Below are 18927 nucleotides of genomic sequence, written 5' to 3' on the forward strand. Positions count from 1 at the left end.
GAGACAGGGGGGGGACATGGGGGGACACGTGGGGACATGAGGGGACACGAGGGGACACGGGGGGGGACACGGTGGGGACGGACATGGGGACAGCGGCATGGGGGGACACCATCACAGCAGACAGGCGACAACCGGGGAACAAGGGGACACCGGGACGTGGCGACACCGGGACACCGGGACACCGGGAGAGGGGACACTGGGGACATGGGGACACCGGGAAGTGGCGACACCGGGATACTGGGACAGACAGACACCGGGACATCGGGACACTGGGAGAGGGGACACCGGGACAGGCAGACACCGGGACACAGGGACATGGGGACACCGGGACTTGGGGACACGGGACACCGGGAGAGGGGACAGGGGACGGGAACAGGGACCGGGGGCAGGGACGGTCACAGCTGCAATGGGGCCCTACCGGGACAGGGCTGTACTGGGATTGGGCTGTACTGGGATTGGGCTGTACTGGGAATGGGCTGTACTGGGAATGGGCTGTACTGGGAATGGGGCTGTACTGGGATTGGGCTGTACTGGGATCGGCTGTACTGGGACATGGGCAGTACTGGGATTGGGCTGTACTGGGATCGGCTGTACTGGGAATGGACTGTACTGGGAATGGGCTGTACTGGGACAGGGCTGTACTGGGAATGGGCTGTACTGGGAATGGGCTGTACTGGGATAGGCTGTACTGGGAATGGGCTGTACTGGGAATGGGCTGTACTGGGAATGGGCTGTACTGGGATCGGCTGTACTGGGAATGGGCTGTACTGGGACAGGGCTGTACTGGGATCGGCTGTACTGGGAATGGGGCTGTACTGGGATCGGCTGTACTGGGACAGGGCTGTACTGGACAGGGCTGTACTGGGATTGGACTGTACTGGGATCGGCTGTACTGGACAGGGCTGTACTGGGATCGGCTGTACTGGGAATGGGCTGTACTGGAATGGGCTGTACTGGGATTGGGCTGTACTGGGATTGGGCTGTACTGGGAATGGGCTGTACTGGAACAGGGCTGTACTGGGAATGGGCTGTACTGGGACAGGGCTGTACTGGGAATGGGCTGTACTGGGATTGGGCTGTACTGGGACAGGGCTGTACTGGGATCGGCTGTACTGGGAATGGGCTGTACTGGGATTGGTTATACTGGGAGGGGCGGTACCGGCACTGGTTCTGTACTGGGAGGGGCAGTACCGGCACTGGTTCTGTACTGGGGGCAGGCGGGTACCGGCACTGGTCCTGTACTGGGATTGGTGGTACAGGCACTGGTTCTGTACTGGGAGGGGCGGTATCGGCACTGGTTCTGTACTGGGATGGGCTGGTACCGGCACTGGTTCTGTACTGGGACAGGCGGTACCGGCACTGGTTCTGTACTGGGATTGGTGGTACCGGCACTGGTTCTGTACTGGGAGGGGGCGGTACCGGCACTGGTTCTGTACTGGGAGGGGCGGTACCGGCACTGGGATTGGTGGTACCGGCACTGGTTCTGTACTGGGACAGGCGGTACCGGCACTGGTTCTGTACTGGGAGGGGCAGTACCGGTACTGGTTCTGTACTGGGATTGGTGGTACCGGCACTGGTTCTGTACTGGGATGGGCGGGGGTACCAGCACTGGTTCTGGACTGGGAATGGGCTGTACTGGGATCGGCTGTACTGGGATCGGCTGTACTGGGACAGGGCTGTACTGGGATCGGCTGTACTGGAATGGGCTGTACTGGAATGGGCTGTACTGGGATTGGGCTGTACTGGGAATGGGGCTGTACTGGGAATGGGCTGTACTGGGACAGGGCTGTACTGGGATTGGTTATACTGGGAGGGGGCAGTACCGGTACTGGTTCTGTACTGGGGCAGGCGGGTACCAGCACTGGTTCTTGTACTGGGAGGGGCGGTACCGGCACTGGTTCTGTACTGGGACGGGTGGTACCGGCACTGGTTCTGTACTGGGGCAGGCGGTACCGGCACTGGTTCTGTACTGGGAGGGGTGGTACCAGCACTGGTTCTGTACTGGGATTGGTGGTACCGGCACTGGTTCTGTACTGGGATTGGTGGTACCGGCACTGGTTCTGTACTGGGAGGGGCGGTTCCGGCACTGGTTCTGTACTGGGACGGGCGGTACCGGTACTGGTTCTGTACTGGGAGGGGCGGTACCAGCACTGGTTCTGTACTGGGACGGGCGGTACCGGTACTGGTTCTGTACTGGGACAGGCGGTTCCGGTACTGGTTCTGGACTGGGACAGGCGGTTCCGGTACTGGTTCTGGACTGGGACAGGCGGTTCCGGTACTGGTTCTGTACTGGGACAGGCGGTTCCGGTACTGGTTCTGGACTGGGATGGGCGGTACCGGTACTGGTTCTGGACTGGGACGGGCGGTACCGGTACTGGTTCTGTACTGGGATGGGCGGTTCCGGTACTGGTTCTGTACTGGCACAGGCGGTTCCGGTACTGGTTCTGTACTGGGATGGGCGGGTACCGGTACTGGTTCTGTACTAGGACAGGCGGTTCCGGTACTGGTTCTGGACTGGGACGGGCGGTTCCGGTACTGGTTCTGTACTGGGACAGGCGGTTCCGGTACTGGTTCTGGACTGGGCTGTTCTGTGTTTGTCGTTCCGCTCGGTCCCGCCAGGTGGCGCCATTTCCCTTCGGGCCGACGGAGCCCGCCCAGTACGGACCAGTACAGACCAGTACGGGGCCAGTACGGACCAGTATGGGGCCAGTACAGACCAGTACGGCTCAGTACCGCCCAGTACGGCCCAGTACCGCCCAGTACCCCTCTGCACCAGCAGCACCCCTGCACCTGCCGACCCCCAGAGACCCCCGGATACACCCGGAGCCCCCCCCGGTCACACCCTGACCCCCAGAGACCCCCGGATACACCCGGAGCCCCCGAGGGACCCCCAGAGACCTCCCGAACCCTTCCCAGGCCCCCGACGGGGTCAGAGCCCCCCAGAGCCCCCCAGGTCACACCCTGACCCCCAGAGCCCCCCAGAGACCCCCAGAGCCCCCCCCGGTCACATCCAGACCCCCAGAGCCCCCCAGAGCCTCGGCTGGGGCAGGTGAGGGTGGCCGGGTGGGGACAGGGGCACAGGGACAGGGGGACAGGGACAGGGGGACAGGGACAGGGGGACAGGGACAAGGGGACAGGGACAGGGGGTGGGGGGACAGGGGCACGGGGACAGGGGGACAGGGACACAGGGGGACAGGGGGACAGAGGGACAGGGGGACAGGGACAGGGGGACAGGGGGACAGGGGGGACAGGGGACAGGGACAGGGGGACAGGGGGGACAGGGGGGACAGGGACACAGGGCCCCCCCGCCCTCCCCTCCCCTTAATTACGATCGGTTCCCGGCGTTAATTATCGATCGTGCCGCTCCGTGTTAATTGGCTTGGGATTCAATTAGCGCTGCCCCCCCCCCAGCATCGACCCGCGGGGACAGCGGGGACAGCGCGGGGGGGGTCGGGGTGACCCTGGGGCGGGGGACAGGGGCCGGGGGGGGCTCGGGGGGCTCGGGGGGGGGGACGCTGCCGCCCCTCAGGTCCTGTCGGGGTTCAGGGTCCAGGTTTGGGGTCCTGGAGTGGGAGCCAGAGTTGAGCTTCAAGGTCTGGAGCCACTTTGGGACCCAGCTCTGGGGTGGGGGTCCAAGGTCAGGGGCTGTTTTGGGGTCCCAGGGAGGGGGTCCCCGATTGGGACCCGGGTTTGGGGTCCAAGTCTGGGTTCCAGGGTTGGGGTCCCGATTTTGGGGGTCCCACTTGGCCCCCGGGGGGATTTGGCTGCTGGGGCTCCCCCATCCCCCTCCACGGCCCCCCAGCAGCCAGGACAGGGCCGGGGGTCCCAGGGCTGCACCCCCAGAGATCCCCCCCCCCCCCATTGTGGGGGTCCCAGGCTCATTCTGAGGGGTGGGGGGCGCTGACCCAGCACAGAGGGGACCCCAAAACACCAGGACGCTTCACTACGTTTATTGGGCCTCTGCAGCTTTAAATACAGGCCAGGATTTGGGGGGGCCGGGGGGGGCAAGGCAGGGCGGGGGGGGCTGAGGGTGCCCCTCCCCCCCAGCACCCCCATGGGCCGGGCCGGGCCGGGGGTCCCGGGGGGTTTTGGGGTGCCCCCAGGGCCCCCCCGGCCCCTCAGCGGCTGTAGCCGAACTCGTCGGCGTCGTCCGCGCGGAAATCGCCGTAACGCCACAGGTTCAGCTGGGGGGGGACACGGGAGGGTCAGGGGGCTCCCCAAAAACCCGGGGGGGAGGGTCAGGGGGCTCCCCAAAACCCGGGAGGGGGGGGCAGGGGGCTCCCCCAAATGGGGGGGGGGGGCTGCACCCGGCACCACCCCGGGGTCGGGGGTGCCACATCCAGCCCCTGGCCCAGGGGTGCCCCCGGATTTGGAGTCCCCCCGGATTTTGGGGTCCCCCGGATTTGGGGTCCCCCCGGATTTTGGGGTTCCCCCGGATTTTGGGGTCCCCCGGATTTGGGGTCCCCCCGACTCACCCGGGCGCTCTTGGCCGCCTCCTGCGCGTTCAGGTACTCGGTGATCTGGGGGGACAGTCCTGGGGTGACCCCGGGCCCCTCCCCTGGGACCCCCCCGGGGATGGGACCCCCCCCCTCCTCCTCCTGTGGCTCCCACTGCCCGCAGGGGTCCCCAGGGGGGGGGTGACAGCCCCAGGGGGGACCCGGGGGTCTTGGGGGGGGGGACCCCATCCCTCCAGTGGGGGGGGGCAGTGGCTGGGCTGGGATCGATCAGCGCTGGTGGGGTGGGGGCACAGGGACCCCCCAGAACCTGCCCGACACCCCCAGAACCCCCCAGAACCCCCCAGAACCCACCCGACACCCCCAAAACCCCAGAACCCCCCAGAACCCACCCGACACACCCGACAGTCCCCCCTCCCCTCCCAGCACCCATGTAAGGACCCCCAAAAACCCACCCAACATCCCAGCACCCACCAAGAGCCTCCAGCCCCTCCAGACTCCCCCCGAGCCCCCACCCAGCACCCCCAGAACAACCCCCCAGCTCCCCCCGAGCCCCCCCAGCACCTCCAGAACCGCCCCACACCCACCCAGCACCCCCAGAACAGCCCCCCAACACCCACCCAGCCCCCCCGAGCCCCCCCAGCCCCCCAGCACCCACCCAGCACCCCCAGAACAGTCCCCCAGAACAGCCCCCGAGCCCCCCCAGCACCCCCAGCCCCCCCAAAACACCCCCCCAGCACCCACCACTTTCTGGAACTGTCTCTCCTTGCGGGGCTCCACCATCACCAGCCCCTCCTTGACGAGCCCCAGCCCCACGTCGCTCTTGGTGTCGGTGAACTGCAGGGTGACGTGGGGACAGCCGGGCCCCAGGTGCTCCACGTTGAGCAGGCACTGCGTGTTCTGGATGTCCCTCACCACGCTGTCCACCGCGTCCGCCCGCGCCTCCTCCTGCGCCCGCGCCCGTCACCGACCCCGCGGGGACCCCTCGGGGACCCCAGGGGCCACCCCGCACCCCACAGACCACCCCGGCCTTTGGGGACCCCAACAGACCCCAGGGAACACCCTGCACCCCACAGACCACCCCGGCCTTTGGGGACCCCTCGGGGACACCCTGCACCCCACAGACCACCCACGGCTTTTGGGGACCCCACGGGGACACCCCGCACCCCACAGACCACCCCGGCCTTCAGGGACCCCCCCACGACTGTTGGGACCCCCCCGAACCCTCAGAGGTCCCCTGTGGCCTTCAGAGACCCCCCCAGACCCCAGGGACCCCCCCGGGTGTTTTGGGGACTCCACAACCGTGGGCTTGGGGTTCCCCTGGGGTTGGGGTTGGGGTTTGGGGTCAGGGCACACATGGGAACCTGGGGTTGAGGTTCAGGGTTGGGGTTTTGGGGTTCAGGGCACACACTGGGGACCTGGGGGTGGGGTTTGGGGTTGGGGTTTTGGGGTTCAGGGCACACACTGGGGACCTGGGGTTGGGGTTTGGGGTTGGGGTTTTGGGGTTCAGGGCACACATGGGAACCTGGGGTTGGGGTTTGGGGTTGGGGTTTTGGGGTTCAGGGCACACATGGGGACCTGGGGTTGGGGTTGGGGTTTTGGGGTTCAGGGCACACACTGGGGACCTGGGGTTGGGGTTTGGGGTTGGGGTTTTGGGGTTCAGGGCACACATGGGGACCTGGGGTTGGGGTTTGGGTTTTGGGGTTCAGGGCACACACTGGGGACCTGGGGTTGGGGTTTGGGGTTGGGGTTTTGGGGTTCAGGGCACACATGGGGACCTGGGGTTGGGGTTTGGGTTTTGGGGTTCAGGGCACACACTGGGGACCTGGGGTTGGGGTTTGGGGTTGGGGTTTTGGGGTTCAGGACACACATGGGGACTTGGGGTTGGGGTTTGGGGTTGGGGTTTTGGGGTTCAGGGCACGCATGGGGACCTGGGGTTGGGGTTGGGGTTTTGGGGTCAGGGCACACATGGGGACCTGGGGTTGGGGTTTGGGGTTGGGGTTTTGGGGTTCAGGGCACACACTGGGGACGTGGGGTTCAGGGTTGGGGTTTTGGGGTTCAGGGCACACATGGGGACCTGGGGTTGGGGTTTAGGGTTGGGGTTTTGGGGTTCAGGGCACACATGGGAACCTGCGGTTGGGGTTTGGGGTCAGGAGACACATTCGGGTTCCAGGTTAAATGTTCCCAATCAGGACCAAGTTTGGGGAGACGCTTTGGGGTCCAGCCCCTGGTCCCAGGGTTGGGGTCCACAGGTGGGACCTGGGGCTCGGGGTGCAGGTCTGGACCCACGGGTGGGACACGGGGTGGAGGTCCAAGGTGACAGAGGGGGTCACAGAGGGGCTCAGGGCTGGGGCCCGGGGGTGGGGGCACAGTGGGACCCCCCGTACTCACATCCTGCGGCACCTGGATGAAGGCGAAGGTGTACTCAGTGGCCTGGGGGCGGCAGAACCCGCGGCAGAGAACGCCGGGGGCAGCGGGGCCAGGCGGCTCGGGGGCAACGTCTCCTTCTGCGGGGACAACAACGGGGACATCAGTGAGGGGTCACAGCATGAGGGACACCAGGGACACCAGGGACACCAGGGACACCAAGGGGAAGGATGGAGGGATGGATGATGGATGGATGATGGATGGATGATGGATGATGGATGGATGATGGATGGATGATGGATGATGGATGGATGATGGATGGATGGATGGATGGATGATGGATGATGGATGATGGATGGATGATGGATGATGGATGATGGATGGATGGATGATGGATGATGGATGATGGATGATGGATGGATGGATGGATGATGGACGATGGATGATGGATGGATGGATGATGGATGGATGGATGGATGATGGATGGATGATGGATGGATGGATGGATGGATGATGGATGATGGATGGATGATGGATGGATGGATGATGGATGATGGATGGATGATGGATGGATGGATGATGGATGGATGGATGATGGATGGATGATGGATGATGGATGATGGATGATGGATTGATGATGGATGGATGGATGATGGATGGATGGATGATGGATGGATGATGGATGATGGATGGATGGATGATGGATGGATGATGGATGGATGATGGATGATGGATGATGGATGATGGATAATGGATGGATGGATGATGGATGGATGGATGGATGGATGGATGGATGGATGGATGGATGATGATGGATGGGATGGATGGATGATGGATGGATGATGGATGGATGATGGATGGATGATGGATGATGGATGATGGATGATGGATGATGGATGGATGGATGATGGATGATGGATGGATGATGGATGGATGGATGGATGATGGATGGATGATGGATGATGGATGATGGATGATGGATGGATGGATGATGGATGGATGATGGATGATGGATGGATGGATGATGATGGATGGATGGATGATGGATGATGGATGGATGGATGGATGATGGATGGATGATGGATGGATGATGGATGGATGATGGATGATGGATGGATGGATGATGGATGATGGATGGATGATGGATGGATGGATGATGGATGGATGGATGGATGATGGATGGATGATGGATGGATGGATGGATGGGTGGATCCATGGATGGGTGGATCCATGGATGGACAGATGGATCCATGGATGGATAAATGGATCCGTGGACAGATGGATCCATGGATGGACAGATGGATCTATGGATGGAATGGTGGATCCATGGATAGATGGATCCATGGATGGACAGATGGATCTATGGATGAATGGTGGATCCATGGATGGATAGGTGGATCCATGGATGGACAGATGGATCCATGGATGGACAGATGGATCCATGGATGGAAGGCTGTTTCCCCCCCAGTTTCCCGGTGCCACTCACGTTGCCGTAGTCGATGTAGAAGATGTGCACTTTCCCACCCGACTCCACCTTCTCCACGCGGGCGCGGTACCTGCAGGGTGCAGTTTTGGGGTTTGGTGTTCAGATCACAGCACTCTGCTGCCCTGGCCCAGCCCCGTGCCCTCCTCACCATTCCCCGTCGACAAACTTGGCGATGCAGAAGTCTCCGCGGCGTGGGGCGAAGGAGCCCTCCACGGGCGGGTGGGTGCCCACCTCGGCGCGCATGTTCTCCATCAGCTTCTCCAGCTGGGCGCCTGCGGGGTCCCGATCCCAGATAAATCCCCGGTCCCGTCCCAAAACTGACCCCAACCCCGCCCCCCAGTGCGGCCCCGGAGCCTGAACCCCAACAACGACTTCAGGGGTAAATCCCAAACCTGGAGCTCAGGCCCTGCCCCAGGACCCAAACCTCTGGACCCCAAACCTCTGGACCCTAAACCTCTGGACCCTAAACATGGATCCCAACCAGGGACCCCCACTCTGGGGGGTGGAGGGGTGACCCCCCTGGACCCCCAGATTTGGGCGTTACCCACCAAAGCCACAAACCCTCATCCCGTCCCCGCTGCCCCCTGCCGTGCCGGGTCTGGGGGGTGCCCAGGTGTCCCCCCGTACCCGTCTCCACGTCCTGCACGTAGAAGTGGAGGTCGTCGGTGATCTCGGTGACAAACACGGGTTTGTAGTTGGCCGCGCGCTCCTTCTCCTCCAGCACCGGCACCACCTCTTCCACCGGCGTCTCCTCGTAGTGGGACCACACCTGGGGGGACACGGCCGTGGGGACCCCGGCCACGCTCCAGGGGACGGCACTGGGGGGGTGGGGGGCAGCACCCGGCACTGGGAACATCCCCAGGCCTCAGCTGGGGGGGTCCTGTGCCTTGGGTGGGACATCCCTGGGGTGGGACATCTCTGGGGTGGGACATCCCTGGGGTGGGACATCCCTGGGGTCGGGTGGGATGTCCCTGGGGTGGGACATCCCTGGGGTGGGACATGGCTGGGGTGGGGTGGGATGTCCCTGGGGTGGGACATGGCTGGGGTGGGACATCTCTTGGCATGGGGACATCCCTGGGGTGGGGTGGGATGTCCCTGGGGTGGGACACGGCTGGGGTGGGACGTCCCTGAGGTGGGGTGGGACATCCCTGGGGTGGGACATGGCTGGGGTGGGAGATCCCTGGGGTGGGGTGGGATGTCCCTGGGGTGGGACATGGCTGGGGTGGGACATCTCTTGGCATGGGGACATCCCTGGGGTAGGGTGGGATGTCCCTGGGGTGGGACATGGCTGGGGTGGGACATCCCTGGGGTGGGACGTCCCTGGGGTGGGACATCTCTTGGCACGGGGACACCCCTCAGAGTGGGGACATCTCTCGGGGTGGAGACTCCCCCTGGACTGAAGCCACCTCTCGACACGGGACATCCTTTGGTGGGGCCATCTCCAGGGATGGGGTCACGTCTCTGGGGTGGTGACAGCGCTGGGCCGGGTCCCCTGATGTCCCCTCACCTTCTCCTTCCTCTGCTTGGCCGCGTCCTGGGCCGCCAGCAGCGCCTTGCAGTAGGGGCTGCGCTCGGCCGTGAAGTGGACGCGGGACAGCGCCTGCTCCACCAGCGCCACCGACAGGTTCACGCCCTCGATGTGCAGCCACCCGATGAAATTCCCGGCCTTGTCCATGCTCTCCACCTCCACCTCCACCTGAGGGATCCCGGGAACCGCGGCAGCCGTCAGCACCCGGCCCACCCCAGCCTGCCCCCAACTGCCCGGGGGACACCCCAGAGCCACCTCCCTGCACCCGGACACACCCAGGGGACACCCCAGAGCCACCTCAATGCACCCAGACACACCCGGGGGACACCCCAGAGCCACCTCCTGGCACCCAGACACACCCGGGGGACACCCCAGAGCCACCTCCCTGCACCCAGACACACCCGGGGGACACCCCTGAGCCACCTCAATGCACCCAGACACACCCGGGGGACACCCCAGAGCCACCTCAATGCACCCAGACACACCTGGGGACACCCCAGAGCCACCTCAATGCACCCAGACACACCTGGGGACACCCCAGAGCCACCTCAATGCACCCAGACACACCTGGGGGGACCCCAGAGCCACCTCAATGCACCCAGACACACCCGGGGGACACCCCAGAGCCACCTCAATGCACCCAGACACACCCGGGGGACACCCCAGAGCCACCTCAATGCACCCAGACACACCCGGGGGACACCCCAGAGCCACCTCAATGCACCCAGACACACCGGGGGACACCCCAGAGCCACCTCAATGCACCCAGACACACCCGGGGGACACCCCAGAGCCACCTCAATGCACCCAGACACACCCAGGGGAACCCCAGAGCCACCTCAATGCACCCAGACACACCCGGGGGACACCCCAGAGCCACCTCAATGCACCCAGACACACCCAGGGGAACCCCAGAGCCACCTCCCTGCACCCAGACACACCCGGGGGACACCCCTGAGCCACCTCAATGCACCCAGACACACCCGGGGGACACCCCAGAGCCACCTCAATGCACCCAGACACACCCGGGGGACACCCCAGAGCCACCTCAATGCACCCAGACACCCCCAAAGTGTCCCCAAGGGGGGGACAAGGGACATGGGGACCCGCCCACAGGGTACATGTGGCCACCAGGTCCTGTCATGTCCTGTATCCCAGTCCATCCTGGGATCACACCCTGGGATCACAGCCGGGATCACCCCCTGGGATCACTGCCTGGGATCACAGCCTGGGATCACACCCAGGGATCACCCCCTGGGATCACAGCCTGGGGTCACAGCCTGGGATCACACCCAGGGATCACCCCCCTGGGATCACAGCCTGGGATCACAGCCTGGGATCACATCCTGGGATCACAGCCTGGGATCACCCCCTGGGATCACAGCCTGGGATCACATCCTGGGATCACACCCTGGGATCACCCCCTGGGATCACAGCCTGGGATCACAGCCTGGGATCACAGCCTGGGATCACAGCCTGGGATCACATCCTGGGGTCACACCCTGGGATCACAGCCTGGGATCACAGCCTGGGATCACACTCTGGGATCACACTCTGGGATCACACTCTGGGATCACATCCTGGGATCACACCCTGGGATCACAGCCCGGGATGGGTTGGACCTGTGGCCGGTGTGGCCCTGGGGACAGCCCCTGGCACAGGACAGTGCCAGCTGTGTGTCCGAGGCACCGGGGACAGCGAGGTTTGGGCCCGGGGGTGACACCAGGGCCACACTGGGACGGGTCAAGCCCCGGCCGTGGCCTTTGCCGTGCTCGGTGAGGTTTGGCTCTGCCAGCGCTGCCACACGGAGCCTGTCCCACCCCTGAGTCCACCTGTCCCACCCCTGAGCCCCCTGTCCCACCCCTGCCCCACCCCTGAGGCCACCTGTCCCACCCCTGTCCCACCCCTGAGCCCCCTGTCCCACCACAACCACTCCCGCTGCTTCCCAAAGCCTCCAGGTGTCCCTGTGTCCTTGCAGCGCACTGGACACGGCACCAGTATGGCCATCATGGCACCAGTATGGCCATCATGGCACCAGTATGGACATCATGGCACCAGTATGGACATCATGGCACCAGTATGGCCATCATGGCACCAGTATGGACATCATGGCACCAGTATGGCCATGGCACCAGTATGGACATCATGGCACCAGTATGGACATCATGGCACCAGTATGGACACGGCACCAGTATGGCCATCATGGCACCAGTATGGACATCATGGCACCAGTATGGACATGGCACCAGTATGGACACGGCACCAGTATGGCCATCATGGCACCAGTATGGACATCATGGCACCAGTATGGACATCATGGCACCAGTATGGACACGGCACCAGTATGGACATCATGGCACCAGTATGGACACGGCACCAGTATGGACATCATGGCACCAGTATGGACACGGCACCAGTATGGACATCATGGCACCAGTATGGACATCATGGCACCAGTATGGACATCATGGCACCAGTATGGCCATCATGGCACCAGTATGGACACGGCACCAGTATGGACATCATGGCACCAGTATGGACATCATGGCACCAGTATGGACACGGCACCAGTATGGACATCATGGCACCAATATGGACATCATGGCACCAGTATGGCCATCATGGCACCAGTATGGACATCATGGCACCAGTATGGACATCATGGCACCAGTATGGACACGGCACCAGTATGGCCATCATGGCACCAATATGGACATCATGGCACCAGTATGGCCATCATGGCACCAGTATGGACATCATGGCACCAGTATGGACATCATGGCACCAGTATGGACACGGCACCAGTATGGACATCATGGCACCACACCAGACATGGCACCAGTATGGACACGGCACCAGTATGGCCATCATGGCACCAGTATGGACATCATGGCACCAGTATGGACACGGCACCAGTATGGCCATCATGGCACCAGTATGGACATCATGGCACCAGTATGGTCATCATGGCACCAGTATGGCCATCATGGCACCAGTATGGACATCATGGCACCAGTATGGACATGGCACCAGTATGGACACGGCACCAGTATGGACATGGCACCAGTATGGCCATCATGGCACCAGTATGGCCATCATGGCACCAGTATGGACATGGCACCAGTATGGACATCATGGCACCACACCAGACATGGCACCAGTATGGACACGGCACCAGTATGGCCATCATGGCACCAGTATGGCCATCATGGCACCAGTATGGCCATCATGGCACCAGTATGGACATCATGGCACCAGTATGGCCATCATGGCACCAGTATGGACATCATGGCACCAGTATGGACATCATGGCACCAGTATGGCCATCATGGCACCAGTATGGACATCATGGCACCAGTATGGACACGGCACCAGTATGGACATCATGGCACCAGTATGGACATCATGGCACCAGTATGGACATCATGGCACCAGTATGGCCATCATGGCACCAGTATGGACATCATGGCACCAGTATGGACATGGCACCAGTATGGACACGGCACCAGTATGGCCATCATGGCACCAGTATGGACATCATGGCACCAGTATGGACATCATGGCACCAGTATGGACATCATGGCACCAGTATGGACACGGCACCAGTATGGACATCATGGCACCAGTATGGACACGGCACCAGTATGGACATCATGGCACCAGTATGGACACGGCACCAGTATGGACACGGCACCAGTATGGCCATCATGGCACCAGTATGGACATCATGGCACCAGTATGGACACGGCACCAGTATGGCCATCATGGCACCAGTATGGACATCATGGCACCAGTATGGACACGGCACCAGTATGGACATCATGGCACCACACCAGACATGGCACCAGTATGGACACGGCACCAGTATGGTCATCATGGCACCAGTATGGACATCATGGCACCAGTATGGACACGGCACCAGTATGGACATCATGGCACCAGTATGGACATCATGGCACCAGTATGGTCATCATGGCACCAGTATGGCCATCATGGCACCAGTATGGACATCATGGCACCAGTATGGACATGGCACCAGTATGGACACGGCACCAGTATGGACATGGCACCAGTATGGCCATCATGGCACCAGTATGGACATCATGGCACCAGTATGGACATCATGGCACCAGTATGGACATCATGGCACCACACCAGACATGGCACCAGTATGGACACGGCACCAGTATGGCCATCATGGCACCAGTATGGACATCATGGCACCCTGGGCACGGCAGTGGCACAACCCCGGTGCCACCGGGTGACGCTCCGGGTGACAACAGTGTCCCTGTCCCCTGCGCCACCACCGCGTCCCTGGCTGGGGGCCACCCAGGAGCCGATGGACTCGGGGACAAGATGTGGCCACTTGTGGGAACACGTGGGGGCCACCGCCGGGGCTCAGGAGGCCACCAGCCCCTGAACAGCCACAGTGCCTGGGACAGCCACAGCCCCCTGGGGACGTGCCACCCTCATGGGGACAGCCACCCCCGTGAGGAAGGACAGGAGGGCCCCGGGCACTGCCCGACAGGGTGTCCCAGAGGGGCCACCAGCCCCACCGAGGTCCCCACCAGCCACTGGTGGCACTCGGGTGACAGCTCCAAGGGTCACCAGTGCCACCGAGGTCCCCACCAGCCACTGGTGGCACTCGGGTGACAGCTCCAAGGGCCACCAGTGCCACCGGAGAGCAGGGGAGGGCACAGGGAGCTCACAGGGGCTGCAGGTGGCACCGAGCTCCCCCTGCCAGGAGCCGGGGGGGGGGGACAGGGCACAGCTGGGGACACCAGGCCGTGGTCCCCGTGCCCCCCGTGTCCCCCCGTGTCCCTCCCATGTCCCTCCGTGTCCCCCCGTGTCCCCCCGTGTCCCCCGTGGTCCCCCTCGGCCCTGCAGGACACTCCCGTCAGTGTCACAGCCTGGCTCGGGTCTCAGCCCCTCGGGGCCGGAGCCGGGGGGTTCCAGGGCCGGGGTCTCCCCGCTCCTCGTCACCTCAAAGCCGCCGAGCTCTGCCCCCGGCGCTGTCCCCGTCCCTCTGTCTGTCCGTCCGTCCCTCTGTCCCTCCGTCCGTCCGTCCGTCCGTCCCCCTGTCCGCGGGAGGGGTCTCTCCGGGAGCGCCCCCCCCCTCTTTTCCCCGAGCCCCGAGCGGGGCTGCGGGGAGCGGGGGGGAGGAGGAGGAGGAGGCGGCGGGAGGGAAGGAGGGAGGGAGGAGGAAGAGGAGGAGGGAGGAGGAAGCGGCGCATCCCGCATCCCCCCTCCCCGCGCACACAAAAGCGCTCCGGGGCCGCCGCTCCGGCCGAAGCGGGGCCGGCGGGGGCCCCTCCGGAGCGCGGCGGGTGGGTGGGCGGGTGGGCCGGGGGCGCGGGGGGGGTCCGTGCGGAGCCGGGATGCGTCAGCAGGAGCAGCGGGAGCGGCGGCAGCAGCAATCCATCCGCGCTCGCACTGAAGGACAAAAGGATGAGCCAGCCGCCTGCGCGGCTGCTTCCCGCACCGCCCGCACCGCCCCGCACCGCGCCGCCCGCACCGCCCGCACCGCCCCGCGCGGCCCCCGCCACCGGAGGATGCCCGCCGGCACCGCCACCGCCACCGCCACCGCCGCTGTCACCGCCGCTGCCACCGCCACCACCGCCCCGCGCCGCCGCTGAACGCGACACCCACGCGGGGACGCGGGAACGACACGCGGGAGGGGACGGGACGGGACCCCCCCCGCCCCGCCACCAGCGCAGGCCGCCGCCGCTACCGGGAGGTGCCCCCGGCATCTCCCCCCCCCAACCCCCCCCCCCCCCCCCCCCGCCGACGCCCTTTCCTCCCCCCGCTCCCTCCCTCCCCGAACCGCGATTTTCCCTCTCCCGGGGGGGGCTCCCCGCCATTTATTTATTTATTTCGGCCTATTTTTAATCTTTATTTTCCTGTTTTATTTTTAGGTTTCGTCCGGGTTGTTTGGGTTTTTTTTTTTTTGTGGGTTTTTTTTTTTAATATTTTGAATTTTTATTTTTAGTTTTTTCATCTGATTTTAGCCTTATTTTAACTTTTATCCTCATTTCCGTTCTTATCTTGATTTGATTTGATTTTAGATTTTTTTTTTATTCCGTTTTTACCTCCTTTTCCAATTCCCTTTCCTCGCCAATTTTTTTTTTTTTCTCTCCCCATTCCCATTTCCCTCCTCGGTTCTCATTTTTTTTTTTTTTTAAATTTCCCCCCCCCCCCCCCACTTTTTCTCTCCTCCGCTCCCTCCCCTTTCCCCAATTCTTCCTTTTCTCCCCGCTTCTTTTTTTTAATTATTCCCTTTTTCACCACTTTCCCCGCGTTCCCCCCCCCTCTTTCCCCGTTTTCCCCGCGGCCTGCGGGGGGGGGGCGGCCATGCGGGCCCCGCCGAGCCCCCCGGGCCGGCGCCACGGGCGGAGGAGCGAGGCCGCGGGCTCGGCCGGGCTCGGGGGCTGCCGGGCCCCCGCTTAGCCGGGCCGGCCCCCCCCGATCCTGCACCGCAGCCTCCAGGAGCCATTTTGTCCTTTTTTTTTTTTTTCTTTTTTTTTTTTTGGGAGCCTGCCCCCCCCTCCCCCCTCCTCGGTCCCCGCGCTCGCCTCGAGCCCCCCCGGACCCCCCGATCCCCCTGCCCCAGGTAGGTACTGGCGAACGGGGCCGGGCGGGGGGGGTTCCTCCTCCTCCTCTCCCCCCACCCCCCCATCCCCAGCACCTACCGCCGATTTTTTTTCCCCCCCCCTAAATTTTAATTTTTCCCTCCTAAAGCCCCGCTCCCCTCGGAACCCCCACCCCAATCCCGCACCCCCCGACCCCCAGCACCCCCGCACCCCCCCCCCCCCCCCCAACTCCGGCCGGCCGGGCCCCCTCCCCAGCTGGTGGGAGCCGGGAGAGGGGGGGGCCCCAGCCCGTTCTCCGCTTCTCGCCGCCATCCCCAGACGATGGTGAATGATGAACGTGCCACACCATGAAGCTCTTGTGGCAGGTAACTGTGCACCACCTGCGCCGCCACCGCCGCCACCGCACCTGGCCGGGGCTCCTGGCCGCCTCCCTGACCCTGCACGCCTGGCTCCTGGCCACGGCCGCCGCCTCGCCCGGCCCCCAGAGCTGCCCCTCCGTGTGCTCCTGCAGTAACCAGTTCAGCAAGGTGGTGTGCACCCGCCGCGGCCTGGCCGAGGTGCCCCCCGGCATCCCCTCCAACACCCGCTATCTCAACCTCATGGAGAACAACATCCAGATGATCCAGGCCGACACCTTCCGCCACCTGCACCACCTGGAGGTGCTGCAGCTGGGCAGGAACGCCATCCGGCAGATCGAGGTGGGCGCCTTCAACGGCCTGGCCAGCCTCAACACCCTGGAGCTCTTCGACAACTGGCTGACGGTGATCCCCAGCGGCGCCTTCGAGTACCTGTCCAAGCTGCGGGAGCTGTGGCTGCGCAACAACCCCATCGAGAGCATCCCCAGCTACGCCTTCAACCGCGTGCCCTCGCTCATGCGCCTCGACCTGGGCGAGCTCAAGAAGCTCGAGTACATCTCCGAGGGCGCCTTCGAGGGCTTGTACAACCTCAAGTACCTCAACCTGGGGATGTGCAACATTAAGGACATGCCCAACCTGACGCCCTTGGTGGGCCTGGAGGAGCTGGAGATGTCGGGCAACAACTTCCCCGAGATCAAACCGGGCTCCTTCCACGGGCTCAAATCCCTCAAAAAGCTCTGGATCATGAACTCGCAGATCAACCTGATCGAGCGCAACGCCTTCGACGACCTGACGGCGCTGGTGGAGCTCAACCTGGCCCACAACAACCTGTCCTCGCTGCCCCACGACCTGTTCGCCCCGCTGCGCTACCTGGTGGAGCTGCACCTGCACCACAACCCCTGGGACTGCGACTGCGACATCCTCTGGCTGTCGTGGTGGCTGCGGGAGTACATCCCCACCAACTCCACCTGCTGCGGCCGCTGCCACGCCCCGCTGCACATGCGGGGCCGCTTCCTGGTGGAGGTGGACCAGACCTCCTTCCAGTGCTCGGCGCCCTTCATCATGGACGCGCCCGCGGACCTCAACATCTCGGAGGGGCGCGTGGCCGAGCTGCGCTGCCGGACGCCGTCCATGTCGTCGGTGCGGTGGCTGCTGCCCAACGGGACGGTGCTGAGCCACGCCTCGAGCCACCCGCGCCTGGCCGTGCTCAACGACGGCACCCTCAACTTCTCGCACGTGCTGCTGGCCGACACCGGCCTCTACACCTGCATGGTGACCAACGTGGCCGGCAACTCCAACGCCTCGGCCTTCCTCAACGTCAGCACGGCCGAGCTCAACACCTCCAACTACAGCTTCTTCACCACCGTCACGGTGGAGACCACCGAGATCTCCCCCGAGGACGTGTCCCCCAAGTTCACCAAGCCCGTGCCCACCGCCTCGACGGGCTACCAGCCGGCCTACACCACCACCACCACCGTGCTGGTGCAGACCACGCGCCCGCCCAAGCAGGTGGCCGTGCCCACGGCCGACGCCGGCGACAAGCTGCAGACCAGCCTGGACGAGGTGATGAAGACCACCAAGATCATCATCGGCTGCTTCGTGGCCGTGACGCTGCTGGCCGCCGCCATGCTCATCGTCTTCTACAAGCTCCGCAAGCGGCACCAGCAGCGCAGCACCGTCACCGCCGCCCGCACCGTGGAGATCATCCAGGTGGACGAGGACATCGCCCCGGCCGCCGCCGCCACGCCCGCGGCCGCTCCGGCCGGCGGGGCCGGCGAGGGGGCCGTGGTGCTGCCCAACATCCACGAGCACCTCAACTACAACACCTACAAGGCCGGACACGGCGCCCACTGGACAGAGAACGCGCTGGGCAACTCCCTGCACCCCCCCGGGACCACCCTGGCCGACCCCTATTTAATCCAGACCCACCCCAAGGAGAAAGTTCAGGAAACCCAGATATGACTCTTTTGTTTTGGGGCTTTTTCCTGATTTTTTTTCTGGGTCATCGATCCCCCCCCACTCTCTTCTCCTCCAACCCCGAATTATTATAAACACGATAGATGCACAAAAGCAGAACTCCAAAAGAGAAGGAAAGCCAGGAGAATTCCTCAACACTAAGGAAAACCAGGAGAATTCCTCAATAATA

The 18927-nt window shown here is 63.6% G+C and overlaps 2 protein-coding genes across 2 annotated transcripts in view; one reads left to right on the top strand and one right to left on the bottom strand.

Moving 5' to 3' along the window:
* Positions 1-4003: 4003 nt before the first annotated feature.
* Positions 4004-18927, bottom strand: part of LOC131573848 (staphylococcal nuclease domain-containing protein 1-like) — a 96282-nt gene continuing 81358 nt past the window's right edge. Inside the window, 9 exon segments of the mRNA XM_058828160.1 lie at positions 4004-4184; positions 4476-4520; positions 5199-5402; positions 6846-6890; positions 6893-6961; positions 8308-8377; positions 8456-8579; positions 8935-9076; positions 9815-10003. Of these exon segments, the coding sequence (XP_058684143.1) occupies positions 4119-4184; positions 4476-4520; positions 5199-5402; positions 6846-6890; positions 6893-6961; positions 8308-8377; positions 8456-8579; positions 8935-9076; positions 9815-10003 (954 nt within the window). The 3' untranslated portion in view covers positions 4004-4118.
* LOC131573850 (leucine-rich repeat-containing protein 4) overlaps positions 16661-18927 on the top strand; it is a 2373-nt gene continuing 106 nt past the window's right edge. Inside the window, exon 1 of the mRNA XM_058828163.1 lies at positions 16661-18927. This exon is cut by the window's right edge and continues 106 nt beyond it. Coding sequence (XP_058684146.1) covers positions 16773-18743 — 1971 coding nt within the window. The 5' untranslated portion in view covers positions 16661-16772 and the 3' untranslated portion in view covers positions 18744-18927.

This window comes from Poecile atricapillus, chromosome Z (assembly GCF_030490865.1).
Source record: "Poecile atricapillus isolate bPoeAtr1 chromosome Z, bPoeAtr1.hap1, whole genome shotgun sequence".
NCBI lineage: Eukaryota > Metazoa > Chordata > Aves > Passeriformes > Paridae > Poecile > Poecile atricapillus.